Consider the following 20,804-nt stretch of genomic DNA (forward strand, 5'->3'; position numbering starts at 1 on the left):
CGCACCACGTGGCATGCGGGGTCCTAGTTCCCTGACCAGGGATCTAACCTGTGCCCCCTGCAGTGGAAGCACGGAGCCCTAACCACTGGACCGCCAGGGAATTCCCAGGGTATAGTTGTTGTTGTTGTTGTTGTTGTTTTTATAAATTTTATTTATTTATTTTTGGCTGTGTTGGGTCTTCATTGCTGCGCACGGGCTTTCTCTAGTTGTGGCGAGCGGGGGCTACTCTTTGTTGCGGTGTGCGGGCTTCTCATTGCAGTGGCTTCTGTCGTTGTGGAGCGTGGGCTCTAGGCGCGCGGGCTTTAGTAGTTGCGGCACGTGGGCTCAGTAGTTGTAGCTCACGGGCTCTAGAGCACAGGCTTAGTAGTTGTGGCACACGAGCTTGGTTGCTCCGCGGCATGTGGGATCTTCCCGGACCAGGGATCGAACCCGTGTCCCCTGCATTGGCATGTGGATTCTCAACCACTGCGCCACTGGGGAAGCCCCAGGGCATAGTTGTTATATGCGATGCTGCCACCAGGGAAACATCCCCAGTGGAAGAGTGGCCAAGGACTTTTAAAAACAAGGTGATCTAATATTGACCATGAAGCTGTTTGCTGGGTTCACAGAAAATCCCCATCCAGCCCCCGATCTTTTTTTTTTTTTTTTTTGCGGTACACAGGCCTCTCACTGTTGTGGCCTCTCCCGTTGCGGAGCACAGGCTCCGGACACGCAGGCTCAGCGGCCATGGCTCACGGGCCCAGCCGCTCCGCGGCATGTGGGATCTTCCCGGACCGGGGCACGAACCCGTGTCACCTGCATCAGCAGGCGGACTCTCAACCACTGCGCCACCAGGGAAGCCCCAGCCCCTGATCTTGATTGAAGCCTGCCGTGCACAAGTTTTGTGTGAAAGGGATCATATGAATTGATGTGGGGGCAGTGCTGGAAGTATAGAGTAGAGCCACAATCCGTGGACTGAACTAAGTCAGTAGAAGTAGGAGCTCAGAGCCATAGGTGACCATGAAATTGTAAATACTCAATGCCGACCTCCCCACCCCATCCCAAGCAATTTGCAGAAATCTCAAGGAAGACACTGGACTTCCCAGAGGGTCAAAGCCCTCTTCTCTATATCTTAAAGGATAGAGACACCCCAGTTGCATCTGGGTCACATTTATATAATGTCCCTTTCCTTCTTGATCTTGCCAACCACCATTTTCCTAACCATAAGCTCTTCAGGAATGTGACCACAACTTTTGGTGAGGGTTGCTGTTCGTAAGGCAACAGAGTACAGCAGATAGGAGCAGGGATTCTAGATCCAGACATGTTGCGTTTGGATCCTGGTTGTCACTTACTGTGTGGCCTTGGACAAGCTAATTCACCTTTCTGAGCCTCACTCAGTTTATTCATCTATAGAATGGGAGGGATTCTCTACCTCATAGAGCTTTGGGGAACATCAAACATAGTACCATATATAAAATATGTACAACAATTCATATAGTGTTCTATATGAATTAGCTAGTACCTGCCTCAGTACCTGGTAGGAACTCAATAATTGGTATGGATCAGTATTGTAAAGTGGCCTGTGAGTTCCCACCCTCTGCTCTTATCTACCCAGAACCCTGGGAGACTTGGCTCAAGGATGAGCAGAGCCCCATCTGCCACCCGCCCTTCAGTTCTCTGGAACCTAACAGAACCAGGGAAGCCCCACATGGGGAGGCTTTCTCCAAGGGAGTCGGGATGGTTTGGTACAGCTCATCCCCCCCTCCTGGAGCAAACTACCCAAGCACAGACCTCCTGGTAGGAGAGCGGAACTGTCCTCTTAAGGGGAAGACAGTATTTTAATAGGCTCCATGTGATAGGAAAACCGGTATTGCTGTTGAGGAGGTGCGGGCCGAATCTTTGAACTCAGGGGCTCTTCTTGAGCAAGGTGGGCAAAGTGGTGCGAACTCCTCAACCCTCTACCTTTGGCTTTGCCGCCTTCTCTTCTGGGTTCTGGCTGGAGTGCACGCGAAGAACTTGTGCTTTCCCAGGGCTCTCTGGGGGGGTGGTGGTGGAACACAGCAGGCAGGAGAGCGTGAGGGGCCAGGTCCCTACCTGGGAGCTGCCCAGGAGATCTGGAGAGACCCCTTCTCCCCGCCAGGCCCTGGTGGATATGTGTGTGCCTGGGTGAGGCCAGGCTTCCGCTCGGGCTCTCCTGGCAACCTGGGAGGGGTTGGCTCCCTTCCCCCAGCCTCACCACCCTCTTCTACATCCAGGTCACAGATGTCTGAGCAGTACCTACTCTGTGTCAGACACGCTGCCGGGCACACAGGACCCTTTACAGTCTAGTGGGGGAGAACAGTGTACATCGAGAATACCTGTCCTCTCCTCTCCCCTCCAACCTTCCTTCCCCTCCCCCCCACCCCCGCTCTGGTCTAAGGTACCCCCTCCTCCCTGGTCTCCTTCATCCCCTCTGGGACCCCACAGTCCATTATCTACACAGCAGCCAGAGGGGTCCCACCACACCCTGCTGATAACCCTCCAGTGAACCCCATGCTCTCTTTATGAGACCACATGCCTGGCCTTTCCCACAGGCCGGCTCTGCCCACCTATCTCATTTCTTACCACTGTCCCCAACCCACAAGGCTCCGGCCACCCTGGCCTGCCTGCTCTTTCACCAACACACCTGGCAGGTGGAAGCCCTGCTCGCAGGCTCTCCCTTGACCCAGAGAGGGCTGGATCCTTCCTGCCTTTTGGCTCAAGGGGCCCTCTCCCCACCCTACCAGTCCTCCTGATTCTGCCATCGCCCTGTCATTTTCCTTAGGGCACCCATCTGCCTCAGGTGTCTTTGCGGTCTGCACTCCTCTCCCTAGGATGAAGCTCCACGGCAGCAGGAACTCGTCTCCAAATTCTCCCCCAGTGATCCCAGAAGCTAGCGCTTAGGTACTAATTAAGGATCTGCTGAACGAATGAGTGTATGGATGGATGGATGAAATGAGCCACTTCTTTGGGCAGGGCTCCATCTCCAGGGGGTCCTTGTATCCCCTGAGGAATCTAGCCATGGTGGGCCTCTCTGAGCCCCCAGTGACCTGCTATGTGGACTCTTACCTGGTTTTTCACTTTTTGATGGAGGCGGCGTCTTCGTCTTCTTCAGGGATTGGCTAAAACCAACACAAGGAGAGGCTGGGAAGGTCAGGCTGGAGCCGTGCAGCCAGCCGAGTGGCAGGGTGGGCAGGGAGGTGGGGAAGGTGCCCCAGGGAGAGGCAAGACCCACCCCTCCTGAGAGCCAGCAGGTGTCTGTCCAGGGATGCCCCCACCCCAAGCAGGACCCCAACAACTGTGACTCCATCGCCCGCTGTAGCCACAGGGAACCAAGGCCCTTCTGTAAGGAGCTGTAGGGAGGCCACTGCACCTGCCCTCCCTTGGCTTACTGCTTCCCTGCAGACGGGAAGCCTTCCTGTGTGAGTGGAGAAGACAGAAACCCTGCTTCCCTAATGAATTACTGATGAGCATGGATAACATTCATATCTTGTATTGGCTTTGCACTCAGCAAGCCTTTTGATGCACCCGATGTAATTTTTCCTCCCTGTGATTCCAGGAGAGGGTGTTTTGAGAAGGTGAAACAGAGGCTCACAGATGGGAGGTGGCTTGCCTAAGGTCACAGTGAAGCTGCCTTACCACTCTGCCACCCCTGGTCTCAAAGTGGAAAAGAAAACCAAGTCCAGGGCCAGAGCACCCACACCTTCAGCACATCCAGGCCAGCACAGCACGCCGCCCCCTTCTCACCAATCCACCCACCCGCGCTCCAGCCACTCCCAAATTTAACGTTCCCTAACGCTTCCCATTTCTGACTTCCACTCCTGACTTTCCCCACCCTCTCATTTGCTTGTTCAAATCCTATCCATCCCAGCAGTGTCCCCAGGCGCTATCAGACATACTTAGGGGACTGTTGGAAATACACATCTCCGCGTTCACCCCCACCCTACTGTGTGACAACCTCTAGGCATCTGCCTTTTCAGTAAGCTCCCTGGTGGATCTGAGCGCTGCTGGGCTTGGAAGTCAGATAAGCCTAAGTCTGAACCCCAGCTTTTCTGCTGCCCAGCTGCGTGATTTGGGGCTGTCATTCAACTGTTCCTGAGCCTCAGTTTTCTCATCTGTAAAATGGAGGTAATACTGCCTCCGTGGGTGGCTGTATGGACTAGAAATGTGTTAAACACCCAGCGGTGTCAGGCAAACATAGTGGGCACTCAGGATTGCTGGTCCCATGGCTGACACTCAGGCCCCACTCCCCTGCTGTGTGCGGACTTCCCTCATCTTCCCTTTCCCCAGCTCATCATAAATCCTTCTCTCCAGCCATGCAGAGGACTTAATACCGGCATAAAGGTACTTCTGCCTGCCTTGTGTCACCGTTCCTTCTCTGCTTGTGTCTTCCCAAAGACCAAGAGCTCCTGGAGAGCTAGATGTGGCTTACCCAGCCCTGTCTTGCTATAAGTGACACAAGTCACCCCTTAGCATCCCCACAGCTGGCCCCTGGAGTCTGGTCTGGTAGAGTAAGCTTTCAAGCCGCATAAGTAGAACTGGGGGTTCCGGGGGAGAGCATGGGCCTCTTCCTCCAGGACAGGCTTAGGCAGCCCAGGCTCTGGCCAGCACCGGGCTCCCTCCTCTGGCCTCCCCTGGCCTCACCTGGGAGGACAGGTGGCTGAATGTTAGGGAGGAGAGGGGCAGCTGAGGGGTGCGAAGCCCACCTGTAGGGTAGCTGTTGCCTCTCTTGAATTTCCTGGAGCTGGTTCAGGAGTTTTTCTGCTGGGATGGAGACTAGGGCCTGGGGAAGGAGCTGAGCCACTGCTGTCTGCAGGAGGCCTAGTGCCATGTCTTTCTCTGTAAGCACAAGCGGGGGAGAATCCTCAGGGGCAAGACCTCGGCCCCCATCCTGCCACTAGGTGGGAAAGTCAGGGAGCGGGGCCTCCAGCTCTTCTGCCCAGTGGGCCCAGGCGCCTCTCTCTAACCATCTCACATTCTGTCCTCGGGGGCCCGTGGGGAAGGCCACACTTCTCTGGCCCCTGTGTGTGCAGCGTGCCTCGGCCTTCCACACCTCTCTCGAGTGTCCCTGGTTCTTGGTTCGCCTGCCACCTCGGCCCCTGGCCCCCTGGGAAGCCTGCTGGGGACCCGCCCTCCCCCCCCTCCTCCTCCACTCTCCCGTCCAGTCAGCTCTCTGGCTCTCACCACTCCTCACCCTCCCACTTAGATACACCCTCCACCTACCGCCCCAGTGAGTATGTGTACGTCCATTTACGTGTCCATGTGCACGTGTGTGTGTGCTCTTATGTATGTGTATTTGCATCTCTGTGCGTGTGCATTTCCCACAGTGGTGGATTAAAGGCCGTGTCCACTAAGTATGGTCTTTGAATGTCTCCCTCCCAGGGGCTGAGGCCTGCGGTCAGTGTGGAGGAGGGGGTCCCCTCTAAGGAGCAGGGTCGTGGAAACCCTGCTGAGGAATGTGGAGGGGGGAGCAGTGACGTTGTCCAGCTGGAAGAGATTAGTTTGGGCCTCCAAAAAAGGAGGAGAGGCCCCCGTGTGTGGCCCTGGGGTGGGAGCCGAGTGACACCTGAGTCCTGCAGAAACAGTGGACACAGCCCTCAGCGGTCTGGACTCAGACGAGGTTCTGGGCCCGGGACTGTGTCCTCACCCTTGGGCGGCGCGTAGAGTAGCCAGAACCGGATAGCATTCAAGGAGTCTGTTTGCAGGATTTGAGAAAGCAGCTCCAGGATCTGTGGGCAGGACGACAGGCCTGGGTCAGCTTGGCTGGACAGCACGTAGCTGGCTGCACAGCTGCCTCCCCCGCGAAGTGGTCTCCCAGAGCCCTTGCTTGGCTAGACGGGTCCCCACGACGGTCCCTGCCTCCCCTCCACATGGGACTTTACACTTTGTAGAAAGCGTTCTCTGCCTACAGCCCTGGAGGAAGATTCTTAACCTCCCTACTGGGCAGATGAGGCAGGCATCTGAGGCCTTGAGAGAGGACGACACCTCGCAGAGCTGCTGTGGCAGAACGAAGCCTCAGAATCAGACACCTGGACCCCTCGTCCTTGAGCCCTACTTGGGCTGGTTGTACCCCAAAGTCCCTCACTGGGAAGGCAAGGTCGGGGCTGGCCCGTCAGCTCCTCAGAGACGCACCGAGTCCCAAATGCTTGGGTCCTTGGTGTGGGGATTTCAGGGACCCCATGGGCCTCCCCTCCCTGAAGCTCCCAAGTTCAGAGATTGGAGATGTTAGCAAAGAGGTGGGGTGATCCCTGTGGGCGGCCTGAGGGTCGGAGTCAGCTGGTTCTGTGCCCTGCGCGGCCGGGGGCTCCTTCCCGCCCAGAGCCCTGTGCTCTTCGCTCCCAGCCGCCTTCTCAGCCTCCAGCATCTTTGCTACTTCAGGGCCCTTTCCCCGCGGCGTCCTCCGGTCAGCGATCATCGGCAAGAGATCCAGCTCTGTCTTGGAAGGGCGATGGGGGCTTCCTAGGCCAGGCTGCTGCTGGCGGCTGTGCCTGTGTGGAGCTGGGGCCCACGGGGGGAGGCAGAGCCCCCGGAGTCCTAGGAAAGTGGGGTTCCCTCAGCGCTTGGTGGTCAGTCTCCCCAGGACCCAAGGTGCGCTGTCAGTGCCCAGCAGGTCTGCCTCATCCCTGGCAGAGCGGGAACTGGGCCGGGCCTCTCCCCAGGCCTGCGACTGCTAGGCTGCCCACCCTCAACCCCGGGTACCCGCCCCCTGAGGTGACCCCCGCCCCCATCTGCCCGGGGTCCCTCTCCATTCTCCGCACCCAACTTACCTGCCCTGTGCCCCCTCCCCACAGGACCCGAGAACCTACTTCCAGGGAAGGTGAGGCCGCCCTATGGTGGAGAAAGCACTGTGTTCTAGCCCCTGCTATGCTGCGCCCTCTCCGGGGACCTGCGCCGTGGGCTGTCACCCGGCAGGGCCTCAGCCTCCCCATCTGTGGAATGGGGTCCTGTCTGCTCTATCTGTTCCCTGAACTGTCTTAAGGCTCCAAGGGGACTGCGTGCTTTAAAGCACTGGTCACAGGGAAGGTGTCAGGATGCTGTCATGGTCTGGCCTCTCCTGGAGAACGTGTGTGCCTTTGAACAGAGACTCGCACCGCCTCGCCCACCAGCACGACTCCTGCGCGCCTCTCAGGCCCCCATGGGACCCTCGGACACGGAGGAGGGGACTTTATGCTTCGCTGCAGCACAGGCCAGACGGCTCCAGGGTGTGGGGAGGTGGCTGCGACCCGCCTTGCAGGCTGCGGGGGGGCAGCAGGCTGGGCGCGGCGAGGACACGCCAGGCAGGGCCTCCACCTCCAGGCTTCCCATTCCACCGCCGTGGCTCCCTTCGCTAACACGTCAGGTGCCACAGCTGGACCAGACCTTGTGACAACGTGTCTGTGCTCCCAGTTTGGCTAAATCATGGAGCTAAGGTCCCGAGAGGGAAAAGGACTTAGAGAGGGAAAGGCTCAGACAGAAAGCTAGAGGCAGCTGGGGATTGGAATCCAGGCTCCTGACTCCCAGGTCTGGGGTTTTTGAGCCTTATGGTCTCAGGTGCAAGGCTCCCTGGGAGAAGCCAGGCTTGAAAGCAGTTTGCAAGGGTCCTAGTTGGATCCCTGTGAGCCTGGGAGCAGGTACCACCATGTTCTCTGCCCTCAGACTAGGGCCTCTGTAGGGTCCACAGGCCCCAACCTTCCCAGCACCTCACCAGCAACTCCTGATCCTGTAGGATGAAGGTCTGGTCTCCTCTATCTGTGCTTGCAGAGTGGTTTCGTACGCCCTGGCAGGAGTGGCGGCGGGCCGTGGCCCGGGTGGAAGCAGGGATGAGCCTACCAGTCTCTGCTGAGTACTTTGCCCCCTTCTCCCGCTGAGGCTCCTCCTTCTGCTGGGAAAAAAGCAGCCAGAGACTCTTGGCAGAGAGGGAGAAAGAGGAGAAAGCAGAGGGGACAAGGGGGAAAAGAAGAGGAGGAGGCCAGGGACCCAGGATATCACCCAGGCCAGCCCGACCCTGTCCTAGACCCCTCTTGCCAGTGGGGTGGCCCTTCCATTATAGCTATTGCTCTTCCTGCTGGAATTTCATTGAATGTTGGCTCCCCACCATGGTTCTCGGGTGGTCCTTGTACTTCTTCTTGGGTAGGCCCTCCCCATGCCCCTCCCCCCAGCCCATCAGAGATTTGAAAACAGTATCCTGCCTTGGTGTAGGATACTGTCCCCCACAGCTTGCCATCCTTTCTTTGCCCTGGGAAACCTTCCTGAGCCAGGCCTGTGGGCACAAGGCCTAGGACCTCCTGCCCCTGGAACTCCAGTTAAGACTGGTAGTATCCTTCTCCCCATTTTAAAGATAAGAAAACTGAGACCCAGACAGCTTAGCTGAGTTGCCCTGAGTGTCACAGTGAGTTAGCTGCAGGGCAGGGACGAGAACTCTGTTGCCCAAGACAAGGGCGGGACCAGACTCAGCCACAAAGTTCCGGGCCTGTCCTAGGACCAATTTCAACCACCTTCAAGCTGCCTCCCACTTGTCCTTATTGGTTTATCAGCAAATAGCACCCGGGAGGCCACCCCCATTCTGTCTGTAATTCTTCAGGGATTTTCCCACCCCTTCTCAGATTAGACACGAAACTAAGTTCAGAAATGAGAAACAAGCTGATCTTGCCTACGTCCAAAGTCAGCCCTTCTCCCACCTTCTCCCTCACTGCTGCCCACTTGTACCCTGTTCCTCAGCCCTCTGGTCTCTAAAGATGCCCTGCATTTTCCAGCTTGTGAGCCTTTATTCTGTGTGCTTCCACTAGGCACGCCTCTCCCCATCCGCTTCTAAACTATGAGCCCTTCTTGGATTTCTCCACCTGGTACGTTCTGTCCTCTGAACCCTCACTGGGACCCTCTCCCTTGGGTTGAATTCATGGGCCCCTTCCCCTGTGCCAACAGTAGCGCCTCTCAGGAAGGCTCGCTCTACACTGATCTCCTGGAAGCCACGTGGGAGGGATTTAGTTACAAAGGAGTGAGTCCATTTCATCTCTTCTCAGGCAGCTGCTTTGTTCTGCACCCACCTCCTTGCTCTTCAGCGCATTCTCCTTGGTGAAGATGGCCACCCGGGAAGCCAGGTCTTTCAACTCCTTCTTCCAGGCCTCTGGAAGGAGGGGACGAGATCCGGCCAACTGATACCTGGGGCGCTCCTCCTTGCCCTCCCTGTACACTGGATGTGGGGAGGACTGTAGGTGGAAGAGCCTCCTCTCCTCCCCGTCTTCCTGCCCTGCATCTTAAAGGGAAGGGTAGTTTCACCGGGGAGGTGGTGCCCTTGAGGGAAGGAGTAGGAATCACACCACTGGTGGGTTGGTGGGTATGGTGGCCCCTGATATTGGTGTCCTAGCCTGTGGCTTTACTGGGAGATGCTGGAGAACATTTGGCTACATGTACCAAAATGTTTGTGATTTAGTCTAGCTTTGCCTCTTTTAGGAGCCCAAAGCCAGGACAGAGATTCAGTCGATATGCTGTGGCAGTTACTAAAATACTGAGTGACTCCTGGCGAGGTTGGTAACGAGCACTGCAGCAAGCCTTCCAAGCCCCTCTGCCCCTTCCCCAGGGTCCTCCCGCCCTTAAGGGAAAGGGAAAGGCTTGGCAGAGCAGAGGTCTCTGAAATGCTGCCCTCCCCCTCCGCCCCCCAACGCACTATCTATGGCTGACTGTTCTGATTGGCTGGTGCCTGAGCACGCAGGTTACGAAATACAGTGTTTCCAATACTGTTCCTGGCTAGAGCTGTAAGTCACATGACTGTTGCCCAAATCTGCTTGTCATGACTCCTCAGACACATCAAAGCCAAGCAGGGGTGCATTTCTGAGGACCTGGGGTTGGGGAGTAATGCAAATGCAGCTGCCTGAGGAAATAAGGAAAACACTGGGGTTCCCCACCAGACCCCACTGACCTAAGAGCAATGGCCCTTTCCTTCTCAGGCACCCACCCAAGCCAGGCACACGTATAACCCCAAGGTAGAGGGGCTGTGGCCCAAGTACCCACCAGAAGAAAGCCAGGGATCCCGATTGGACTGCGGGTCTCCAATGGGGACCGAGATGGTGGGCATCCCGATCAGAGAGCGGGGTAAGAGTGTGGCTTGACGTGAGGCGGCCAGAGAGAACTCGTCCCTGACAACACAGACGGGCTTCCCGGTGAGATCTGTGAAGGGATAGAGGCTGTGCGAAGGGGGGCCTGAGTGGACCCCAGGAACTCCGGGGGGCTGGGAGGAGGCTGGTGAGCAGGGGCTGCACTTGGCCCACTTCCTCCAGTAACCACAAGCCCAGAGATGGCGAGAGCTGGGAGGGCCTCTGTAACCACTGTGACCTTACCCCTGGGGACACTTAGAATGGCAGCGAAAGGATGTGCTCAGGGTCACGCAGTGAGTCAGGCAGAGGTAAGACAGGAGCCTGGGCTTCCTGAGACCCTAGTCCTGGGGTCCTTTCAGTGTTCTACGACAGGGCAGTGAAGTGCAGGTGTGAGCACAGAGGCAGGCAGCTTAAAGAAGAGGATGTGGGGACGGGGGCATTAAGCCACAGTTTGTGACGAGAGGGGCCTGGGCTCAAATCACAGGGAGCGAGACCCTCTGGATAAAACTTCATGCCATCTGTCAGGCTTCCAGGGCTGAGTGCGTGGCAGCCTGGAGGTGGTAAGAGACATTTACACGTGAGGACCCTCCAGTCTAAGGTTTGTGTGATGTTATAGCATCATTAGTTAAGCTTTGGGGAACAGCCTGGTTAGGACTTACCGTGGGTGCTCACTCTGTCTTCCCGAACACTTTCCTTTGGTGCCAGGACCCCTCATTCTCCTGGGTCCTCCTGGCTCACCAGCCGCTCGGCTACTGCTTCTTCTTCATCTCCTCAACCCCTTAGCCTTGGGGTCCCCAGGCTCATGCCAGGTTCTCCTCCCCCGCATCTACATGGTCCCCTGATGATCCCATCCAGCACGTCACTTCAAATACCACCCCCATCTGAGCGGCTCTCACGTTGGCATCTCTGCCCCAGATGGACCTGACTGCCTACTCGATACCTCCTCTCGGACTTCTAAGAGGCATTGCACACGTTGCATCTCCCACGTCCCAGACTGAACCCCTGACCTTCCCCACCCTCCACTGGCCCCTTCTGTGGGCTTCCCTGTCTCAGCCAGTGCAACTCCAGTTTTCCAGTTACTCAGGCCAAACACCTGGGAGTCAGGCTACCTCCTCTCCCGTCTCGTACTCTGTTTTGAATCTATCAGCAAATCCCGTTGGCCTTACCTTCTGTATATCTCTAGAGCAGGGACACTAACTCCTCCACTGCTACCTCCCCGGTCCAAGCCACCATCCATTCAAAAGCCAGTAGATCCCTTCTGCTACCTCTTTGCTCTCAACCTTCCAGTGACTCCCACCTGACTCAGTGAGATGGCTGAAGGGTGACCACGGTGAGCTCCAAGGCCCACGCGTTGTGGGCCCAGCTGCCTCTCTGATGCATCTCCTTTCTCTCCCCTCCTGACTCTGCTCCAGGCACACTGACTTCCTTGCTGTTTCTCCAACAGAGCCAGGATGCTCTTGCCTCAGGGCCTCTGTCCTTGCTGTTGCCTCTGCCTGGGACACTCTTCCCCCTGAGATCCACACGGGTCATGCCCTGTCTTCCTTTATCCTTTGCTCAAATGTCATGCTGTTGGTCAGGCCTCCCCGTATAGCCTTGGCACTTACCACATCTGACACCTTATCTATTTCCTATTCTTTCCCACCAAAGAGTTGGCTCCGTGAGGGCAGGCACTGTCTGTCTCGCTCACTCTCATAACCCCAGGACCTAAAACACTGCTCGACCCATAGTTCACACTCATTAGATATTTGGTGGATGAATAGCTGAGTGGATGAAATGGCCTGAGTTAGACAAGAGAGTGCAGCTCTGCAGGAGAACATTCATCCCTTTCTCTGATTTGTAAAATGGGAGAATCGGCAATGACGTAAATCCCGTAGGGCTAGGCAGTCTGCCCTTGGACCCCCGCACCCTGCCCCTGTCTCAGGTCGTGTCTTGGCTCGGCCAAGCGCGGGCTGGGTCCTCCCTTTCCCTTTCCAGCACGCCCTCCCCTGTCCCCACCTCCGGCCAGGCTCTGGCCTGCCCCAGCCCTACCTTGGATGTGGGTCACGTGCTGGGGATGGGGGTGGTGCCGGGAGAAGAAGGAGTGATGGCTGAGGTGGCCGAAGCGGTGGGCACCGGGAGTTTGGGGCTTGGAGGTCCTCAGTGCCTCTCGGATCACCTTGAAATCCACAATCCCTGGGATCATCAGTTCTTTCTGTGGCCCGCCGTCCGCGTGGCTCCTTGGCCTGCACCCTGACTTCTTCTCGGGTTTTGGCTCAGTCCTTGGCCTGAAGGAGAGGGTCAGGGAGAAGCAAATGGAGCCCCCCGGCAGTGGTGCCCACCTGAGCTTATTAGAATCCATCCCTGAGATGCTCTGAAGTCTGGTTTCTGGGATTTCATCGCCACCCCCGTGACACCAAAGCTGAGCCTCCCCCAGGATCCTTTCCCAGCCATGCCATCCGGCCCCAGGGACCCTTCTGTCTTCCTAAGATGCCTGAGCAGGGAGCCAGGACCCCAGTTTTCTCTCAGAAACCATTTCTAAAGCCAGAAAGAGAAGCCATAGACCCACCTACTCATCCAAATACCTGGACTGGAGCAAAGGTACATTATATACACCTCCAGGGCCAGGGGGCTGACCCTAGCATGGGCCTCTCCCCAAGCCAAACTGTTGGCAGCCCAAGAGAAGCCAGCTATAGGCTGTCACCCTCCCCCCTTGCCCTCAGGGGCAGTTTTGGCCCAGACTCAGCGTCCAGGGGCTGAAGCTGGCGCCAAGGCCAGACTAGGCCAGCGAGTCCTTGTCCCGTGGGGGCCCCTCCCGGGAGATGCAGAGGTGACAGGGCGGCTGTCAGGGCTGCGTCGCTGCAGGGAAGCCTCAGGCTCTTGCTTCGCTTCGCTGGAGACAAGCGTCTCAGGTTCTCTGTCCTCCACCCGCACCCCTTCCCTCTCCTGAGGACGCTGTGCTTCTGCCCCCGGAGGAGGCGATGGAGTAGGTCCAGCGAGGATCCAAAGGTGGGCTGCTGTCCGCCAGGGGCCTGGTGGGACCACCTGCCTGCTCACTGTCTGCTTTCCCTTCCGGTGGTCCTGGCTGAAGGGAGTCCCTCTGGAGGCGTATAGATGGACTCTGGATATGCTAAGCAAGGCGTTTTGCCCCAGGAACCTCTGCGGATCTCGCTGACCAGGCCCCTGAGTTTCCTGTTCCGTCCTCGATTCGCCTCTAAGGGGTCTGGGACTTAAAGAAATAAAGCAAACCTTCTCTGAAAGTCGCTGTTAGCTGGCCCCCGCTACCCCCAACTAACAGAAGTCAGCCCCTGAAAACCCCTGGAATTTCTGTGCTCCTGACCCCTGCCTGTGACTCTCTCCCTACGCAGGAGGGGCCCTGCTTGTGACTTTGCTAACTCAGGCCTGAGAACCCACTGGGGGCCTGGCTGATGGCAGTGGAAGGTGATCTCCACTTGGACCCTCAGTTTGTTGAGTTCCTTTGTCTTCCGCCCACCCCGGCCCCCTCCACCTCCTTGGTCAGCAGGGAAGGCATTTGGGACCTTACCTCGTCAGTGGATGCTCTGCCAATTGGGTCCTCACTTCCGTAGCCATTGTAGGGCCTCTAACAGAGTAAGGACCGGTGAATTTAATACTAGTGTTGAAGATGGATAACAGGAACTCTTGTTGACTGGTAGTAGGAGTGTAAACCGGAACAGACTTTAGGGGAAAAAATTGGCAATATCTTATAAAATTGAACATTTGCATGCCATATCACCCAGCAGTTCCTCTCCCAGAAATATACCCCAGAGAAACTCTTGCAGATATGCAAAGGGGGCTATGTGTAAGAATATTCAAACCAACATTGTTCAAATTAGCAAAAACCTGGTGACAATCTAAATGTCCAGTGGCAGAAGAATAGATAAATATGCTGTGGTCCATTCAGACGATTGAACGTTATATTGCAACGACAATGAACGAACCACAGCTACACGCAACAACATAGATGAATCTTACAAATGTGATGCTAAGTCCAGGAAAGCAAGTTGCAGGAGACCATATGGCCTGAGATGCTTTTTAAAGATAAAGTTCAGGGCTTCCCTGGTGGCACAGTGGTTGAGAGTCCGCCTGCCGATGCGGGGGACACGGGTTCGTGCCCTGGTCCAGGAGGATCCCACATGCTGCGGAGTGGCTGGGCCCATGAGCCATGGCTGCTGAGCCTGTGCGTCCAGAGCCTGTGCTCCGCAACGGGAGAGGCCACAACAGTGAGAAGCCCGCGTACCGCAAAAAAAAAAAAAAAATAATAAAGATAAAGTTCAAAAGCAAGCAAAATTAGAGGACTTCCCTGGTGGCGCAGTGGTTAAGAATCCACCTTCCAGGTTCGAACGCAGGTTCACGTTCGACCTGAATCCACGAACGCAGGTTCGACCCCTGTTCAGGGAACTAGATCCCACATGCATGCCGCAACTAAGAGAATGCATGCCAAAACTAAGGAGCCAGTGAACCGCAACTAAGGAGCCCACTGGCCTCAAATAAAGAGTACACGTGCTGCAACTAAGGAGCCGGCGAGCTAAAACTAAGGAGCCTGCCTACTGCAACTAAGAGCCGGCACAACCAAAATTAAAAAAGAAAGAAAGAAAGAAAGAAAGAAAGAAAAAGCAAGGAAAATTATCATAAACGTGATAAAACAAGAAAAAAAAGCAATGAACGCTAAACACAAAATTCAGATAGAGGCTATTTCTGGGGGCAGGTGGGAAGGGGAGGGGGGAGGAGAGGAGCAAATATGATGTGTTGATGGTGGTATTCTAGTTCTGGGTTTGAGAAGTGCATTTACTGGTGATGACATGAATGAAAGATAATAGGTGTTAAAGCCAAGAATTGTGATTAATCTAAATCTATGGATCTGTACATATAGTGCTGGGGTTGCAGGTGCCAAGGATGGGGTTGAAGCAGGAAATCAGTGCATTCTGAGAATTAACCATCTGAGTCATAGAATCTGCAAGGGACCCCAGAGATCGCCCAGGGCCAGCCTTCCATCAGGTTAGGGTGGAGGGGAGCAGACAGCACTGCCTGAGATCGGGTAAGAGGAGAGACTTGGAGATCAAACAGCAAGGAGCCAGGCATCCTGACTCAAAGTCTCCTGATCTTTGCCTACAGAGAAAACCAGTTGGCAGGGCTTCCTTTGAAGGAAGTTTGGACATCCTTAGTGATGGGGGCTAGGCTCTAGAGCACTTAGATGCTGCAGGGTTGAGGACAGGGCATTGGGATGCCCCATACCCACCTGCCTACAGGAAAAAGACTCGATAGAACAGAGACTTTTAAATACTTTTGACTGTGACCATAGTAAGAAACTCATTTTTACATCATAACCCAATTCACGCACACAAGTGTGCATGCATTTGTGTGTGTGTGTGAAACTGAAGCAATTCTTACCCTTGTTATATATGATGCATACTGATAGTTTCATCCTATTTTTTGTTTTCATTTTGTCAGTGTTAGATGCAAACTATTAAATTGATTTTATAAGCCACTAATGGGTCATAGCCCACAGCTGCTGTGAAGAGGTCAACAGAGCCTCTAGCGGGCCAGGCCTGCCTTTTCCAGAGCAAGCCAGGCCGGGGCCCCACTGAATCTGACCCTGACCTTCCTTCCCTCTCTCCCTGGGCCCCCAGCTGGCCAGGCACAAGGGGCCTGATGACACCAATGCAGAGACAGAACTTCCCTTTTCCCCTCTTGGCCCCTCTGGGTCCTCCCCCAGGCCCTGGGCTGTCTGGAGTGCCCATTTCCTGCCCTGTGGAGATCCCTGGACTCACGGAGGAAAGTGGCCGCTATAGCATGTGGGTGAGTAGCCCTTGCTGCCCCAGCAGGAAAGAGCAAAAGGACGCATCAATGGAAAGGCTCGTCAGTTCTGTGGGTAAGCCTGTCGCTTTGTGACTGCATGAGCCAGTGGTTGCTAGGTTACCTCTGCCCCGCACCTCCAGAAGCCCGGCACCCCTCTCCTCACCCCCATCCAGCTTCTCTTACCCTTCCTGGAGGGTCAGGAAGGCTCGCTCTAGGACCTGCTTGCCTCCCTCCAAGCTCCCTTTCTATCTCCCATTCAGCGCTTTCAATGGGGACCAAGGGAGAAAATGAGAATCAGGGGCTGGTTTCAGCCAGCGAGCATCAGGCAGAGAGAGAAAACCTGGCAAAAAGTTTGGTTGGGCTGGGTGCCAGCTCTGTCAGCCTGACCGGGCTGTCTGCCACCACGGAGGGGGTCTGTCTCCATGCGTCCTATTTCTGGGGATTGATTCGCAGAGAGCTGTCTCTTAGATGGAGAGGAGGAGGCCGCCAACAGGATCCAAAGCATCCCTGCAGCCCTACTCTAGGCAGGTTAGCTGGGTGGGAGGACCCTGGGCTTTCAGTTCGGCAGGAGTTTCCATGGGATTCTGACACTCCCTAGATGTGCCACCTTGAGTAAGTCGTCTGTACTTCCAGAGGTGTGGAACAGTGGTAAGAATACTTGGTTCCAATTCCAGCTCTACTTCCTAACTATGAGGCCTCAGACAATTCACCTGATGTCTCCGAGCCTCAGTTCCTCTGTCTCTGAAATGGAGATGATACTTGCACTTATTCTCACGGGAGTTTTGAGATTGCATGACGTAATACACATGAAAGTGTTTAGAATAGTGCTTGGCACCAAGTATGATAACTTATGTTATTACCCTCTCTGAGCCAATAAAATGGGGTACCCTCACCTACTGCTCAGGTTGTTCTGAAGGACAAACAAACTAATAGAAGCGAAGCACCTAGTCATATGCCTGGTGCACAAGAGATGCTCAAAAGTGGTAATAATAATCACTGTGATTGGTATCTTTTTTTTTTTTAATTGAAGTATAGATGATCTGTAATTGGTATCTTGGTGGAGGGGAGATGGAGGGGGATGGGATGGGTCCTGAGCCTGAGAACTACCATGGGTAGTTTACTTTGTTTCTTTGAGGCTCAACTTGGACTGCTGAAACAGGGGACCGGGATAATCCTTTGTCCACAGGGCTGACGTGAGATCAGAGGCTGTGAGGGGTGTACACAGAGTCTGTAAACAATGCAAGGGTTTGCAGACGATGCTTGGTGCTGTCCTAGGAGTGAGGCTGCTGGGCCTCAAGATGGATGGGGGTGGGCCTAGTCGAGGGTCTTCCTTCTCGGCACCCCTGGCTTCATATCAGTGGCCCAAGGCTTCTAGACTCTGTGTCCTCTGCTGGGGAGGAAGAGCAGGAAGGAGGATAGCTAGAGGCAAACCCAAGTTCTTCAGAAGTTCTGCCCCTCCCCACTGAGGGGTGGGGACGCAAAGCACTGCAGTGCCCCATTCGGGGCGGGGTGGGGGGGCCTCTGAGCTTGGCCTTGCCTCCAGTGCTTTTCCATCCACACGGGTCAGAATGTTCTCCCTTCAGGCTCTGGCTTCTCCTGGGCTTGTCTCTGCAGGAATGAGGTGACCCCTTTGAAACCATTCTGAAAGCCCCGCTCTTGCATGCTTCTGGGAATCCTGATGGCTACTATGACAAATAAGACTGTATTTGAAAGGAAAGAGAGCTTTCTTCCCTCCTGCCAGCCCCGCTGTGCTGCTTTCAGCTCACCTGGGGGATTTCCCACAATGTGACCTGACTCAGCCGAGAATAAAACCCACTCATCCTCCCCTTGCACTTCTTGCCCCTACCACTGTGTTGTTTAAAACTGAACACCGGGTCTCCGTGCAGATTGCAGCTTTGGGATTGAAGGGGGTATCGTATGGAATGCCCTCAACACTGGTTTATAAGGTTTATGAGAGGAGACCCTTCTGACTGCTCTTTACGGAGCGTCAAAAAGAGGAGAGAGATTCTGTCTGCCTGTAAATGGTTTGAAGTACAGTCCTCCTGCTGGGATGCCTCAGTTATAAGAGGAGCACTATAAAATTTTGTGGAATACTTCTTATGTGCCGGGCACTGTGCTAATCCTTTTTTTTTTTTTTTTTTTTTTTCGCGGTACGCAGGCCTCTCACTGTTGCGGCCTCTCCCGTTGCAGAGCACAGGCTCCGGGCGCACAGGCTCAGCGGCCATGGCTCACAGGCCCAGCCGCTCCGCAGCATGTGGGATCTTCCGGGGCACGAACCTGCGTCCCCTGCATCGGCAGGCGGACTCTCAACCACCGCGCCACGAGGGAAGCCCCAAAATGCAGTCTTTTGATGGAGAGAAATTTCTCATTTTAACTTAGCCCAGTTGATGAATTTTGTCCTTAGTGATGAATGGAGTTTGTGTCCTACTTAAGAGCTCTTTGCCTACCCAAAGTTATGAAGATATTTTTCATATTATTTTCTAGAAAGTTTACTATCTTACTTTTCACATTTAGAGCTATGATCAGTCTGGAATTGCTTTTTGTGTAAGGTGTAAGATAGGCGTCAAGAGCCATATTTTTCCCCCTACAAATATCTATTTGACCAGCACCATTTTTAAAAACACTGTCTTTGACTTGCTTCTCTCTGGTATCACCTTTATCAAAATTCAAGTGTCCATGTATGTGTGGGTCTGTCTCTGGACTCGTTCTTTTCGAGCGCACTATGGGTCTAGCATTCTGCCAATACTACACTCTCTTAGTAACTGTAGTTTTAAATACATCTTGATATCTAGTGGTATAAAACTTCATTGGAGAAAACTATTTTTTTTCTCCATTCTCAATACTTCTGACCCCAGATGTATGGGGTTTTTCCCACACCGAGCATTTCCCCATTTCAGCAGGAACCAACTGGGTGTCCTACAAGTTTAACTTAATTCTGACACTGTCTGCCTGAAGACAGCATCAGACCCCACAGGTTAAGGGCCCAGTCCCATAAGGTTGCCCCCATTTCAGACACTGAAGCTGAGCGTCCCGCTGAAACTAAGTTCCCTTACTGAGTTGATGATTAATCTCTCAATCCAAAACTTTATTCCCTTTCTTGTTCTCTCTGACCTCAATCCTGTGCTAACTGAACACTCATCGACCAGGGTCAGATGACTAAAACTGCTGTTGTCGATAACACGATAACATCGTTAATGTACTCAGGTTGCTACTATAGATATCATCATTAACGAACAACCTCAGATTGTTTCTCCAGGGCAAGGTGAGATAACAGGCCCTTGAGCCATGGACCACCTGGCCAGAGAATCCAAAACCAGAGACATCCTGAGCCCCGGAACCTGAGTGTCAGAGAGATGTTACCTGATGATGGTTAATCCCCGCCTCTTTGTTCTTACCCTTCAAAACATCCCTCACTCAAAGACCAAATGGAGTGGACATGAGACTTGTCTCCCACTCCCTTGCTGGGTGTGATGCAATAAAACCCTTACTTTGCCGCCAACACCCGCTGTCAGAATTTGGCTTTCTGTGGCCGCAGGCACATGAGCCCTTGTTGGTAACAACACCAGTCCCAAGTCCAAGTTGTCATCTGTATTTCTTTTTTTTTTTTAACATCTTTATTGGGGTATAATTGCTTTACAATGGTGTGTTAGTTTCTGCTTTATAACAAAGTGAATCAGTTATACATATACATGTGTTCCCATATCTCTTCCCTCTTGCGTCTCCCTCCCTCCCACCCTCCCTATCCCACCCCTCCAGGCGGTCACAAAGCACCGAGCTGATATCCCTGTGCTATGCGGCTGCTTCCCACTAGCTATCTACCTTACGTTTGGTAGTGTATATATGTCTATGCCTCTCTCTCGCTTTGTGTCATCTGTATTTCTGACTGACCAGTGTTAAATTAGGGTTCTCACGATCCCCTCCTCAGGTTTGAAAGTTTGCTAGAATGGCTCACAATGCTCAGGTAAATATTTACCTATGTTTACAGTTTATTGTAAAGGGTTATTATAAAGGATACAGATGAACAGCCAGATGGAGAGGTACCTAGAGCAAGATCCCGTGTACAGGAGCATCTGTCCCTTTGGAACTGGGGTGTACCACTCCCAACATGTGGACCTCTCACCAACCTGGAAGCTCTTCAAACACCATCCTTCTGGGGTTTCATGGAGGTTTCAATAGGTAAGGGTGATTGATTAAATCATTGGCCATTGGTGATTGAGTCTACCACCAGCCCCAGGTCAGGGGGTTAGGGCTGAAAGGTTCCCCTGGCAACCAAATATTACCTCAGTAACATAGTCAGGTGTGTGATTGAAAGAACCAGTTATGAATAACAAAAGTCACCTTTAGCTGTCTCATCACTTAGGAAATTCCAAGGGTTTTAGGAGCTAGGAATGAAGATGAAGACTAAATGGATACCTATTTCTTATGATAAATCACAATATTGCAGATTTCCAGCCTTGTCTTTTAAGGTTGTCCTTACTCTTCTAGTTCCTTTGCCTTTCCATACAAATTTTAGAATAATTTATCTGCATCTACAAAAATTTTTGATGGGATTTTGTTTTTTTTAACTGATTTATTTTTCCTACCGGTTTTTTTGAGATATGATTGACATACAGCACAGTACAAGTTTAAGGTGTACAACATAATGATTTGACTTACATACATCATGAAATGATTATCACAATGAGTTTAGTGAACATCCATCATCTCATACAGATACAAAATATAAGAAATAGAAAAAAAATATTTTTTCCTTGTGATGAGAACCCTCAGGATTTACTTTCTTAACAATTTTCATATATAACATACAGCAGCGTGAATTATATTTATCATGTTGTACCATACATCCCTAGTACTTATTTATACGCTGTATTATCCTGGTATTATTTCCCATCAATGTACAGGAGAAAATCCTGTGATCACATGCCCTTTATCTCACCTGTTGTC

The 20,804-nt window shown here is 53.5% G+C and overlaps 2 protein-coding genes across 6 annotated transcripts in view; one reads left to right on the forward strand and one right to left on the reverse strand.

Moving 5' to 3' along the window:
- Window positions 1–20,804, forward strand: part of SGPL1 (sphingosine-1-phosphate lyase 1) — a 103,524-nt gene that overhangs the window by 18,545 nt on the left and 64,175 nt on the right. For 2 of the 3 annotated variants that reach the window (XM_029200997.1, XM_029200998.1), the window contains 2 exons: window positions 15,778–15,860; window positions 19,846–20,036. The gene's annotated coding sequence lies outside the window, so the exon portion shown is untranslated. Of the gene's footprint in view, window positions 1–15,777; window positions 15,861–19,845; window positions 20,037–20,804 lie in introns of those variants that run through there. The other variant, XM_029201002.1, reaches the window with a different exon arrangement.
- Window positions 366–13,634, reverse strand: TBATA (thymus, brain and testes associated). Of its 3 annotated transcripts, XM_029201005.1 has the most exons (10): window positions 13,588–13,634; window positions 12,096–12,331; window positions 9,985–10,140; window positions 9,021–9,100; window positions 8,259–8,267; window positions 7,682–7,858; window positions 5,645–5,726; window positions 4,704–4,836; window positions 3,067–3,119; window positions 366–2,015 (listed from the first exon to the last, which is right to left on the reverse strand). In XM_029201005.1, the coding sequence occupies exons 1-10, from the start codon at window positions 13,632–13,634 to the stop codon at window positions 1,930–1,932; spliced, it is 1,059 nt and encodes a 352-aa protein (XP_029056838.1). In that variant the 3' UTR covers window positions 366–1,929. The 3 variants fall into 3 exon arrangements, with proteins under 3 accessions (XP_029056838.1, XP_029056836.1, XP_029056837.1); XM_029201003.1 differs by lacking the exon at window positions 8,259–8,267 and having other exon boundaries at window positions 9,015–9,100; XM_029201004.1 differs by lacking the exons at window positions 8,259–8,267; window positions 13,588–13,634 and adding an exon at window positions 12,613–12,776 and having other exon boundaries at window positions 1,778–2,015; window positions 7,682–7,855.

Source organism: Monodon monoceros, unplaced genomic scaffold (assembly GCF_005190385.1).
Source record: "Monodon monoceros isolate NGI ecotype Baffin Bay Population unplaced genomic scaffold, NGI_Narwhal_1 Super_Scaffold_4, whole genome shotgun sequence".
In the NCBI taxonomy this organism is placed as follows: Eukaryota; Metazoa; Chordata; class Mammalia; order Artiodactyla; family Monodontidae; genus Monodon; species Monodon monoceros.

Coding starts and splice junctions, on each gene's coding strand:
- TBATA (XM_029201005.1), bottom strand. CDS start 13,634: ATGGCTACGGAAGTGAGGACCCAATTGGCAGAGCATCCACTGACGAG. Junction 5,727..7,681: donor TACAGGATCAGGAGTTGCTG/GTGAGGTGCTGG, acceptor TCCTGCCCACAG/ATCCTGGAGCTGCTTTCTCA. Junction 2,016..3,066: donor ATCAAAAAGTGAAAAACCAG/GTAAGAGTCCAC, acceptor CCACCCCCCCAG/AGAGCCCTGGGAAAGCACAA.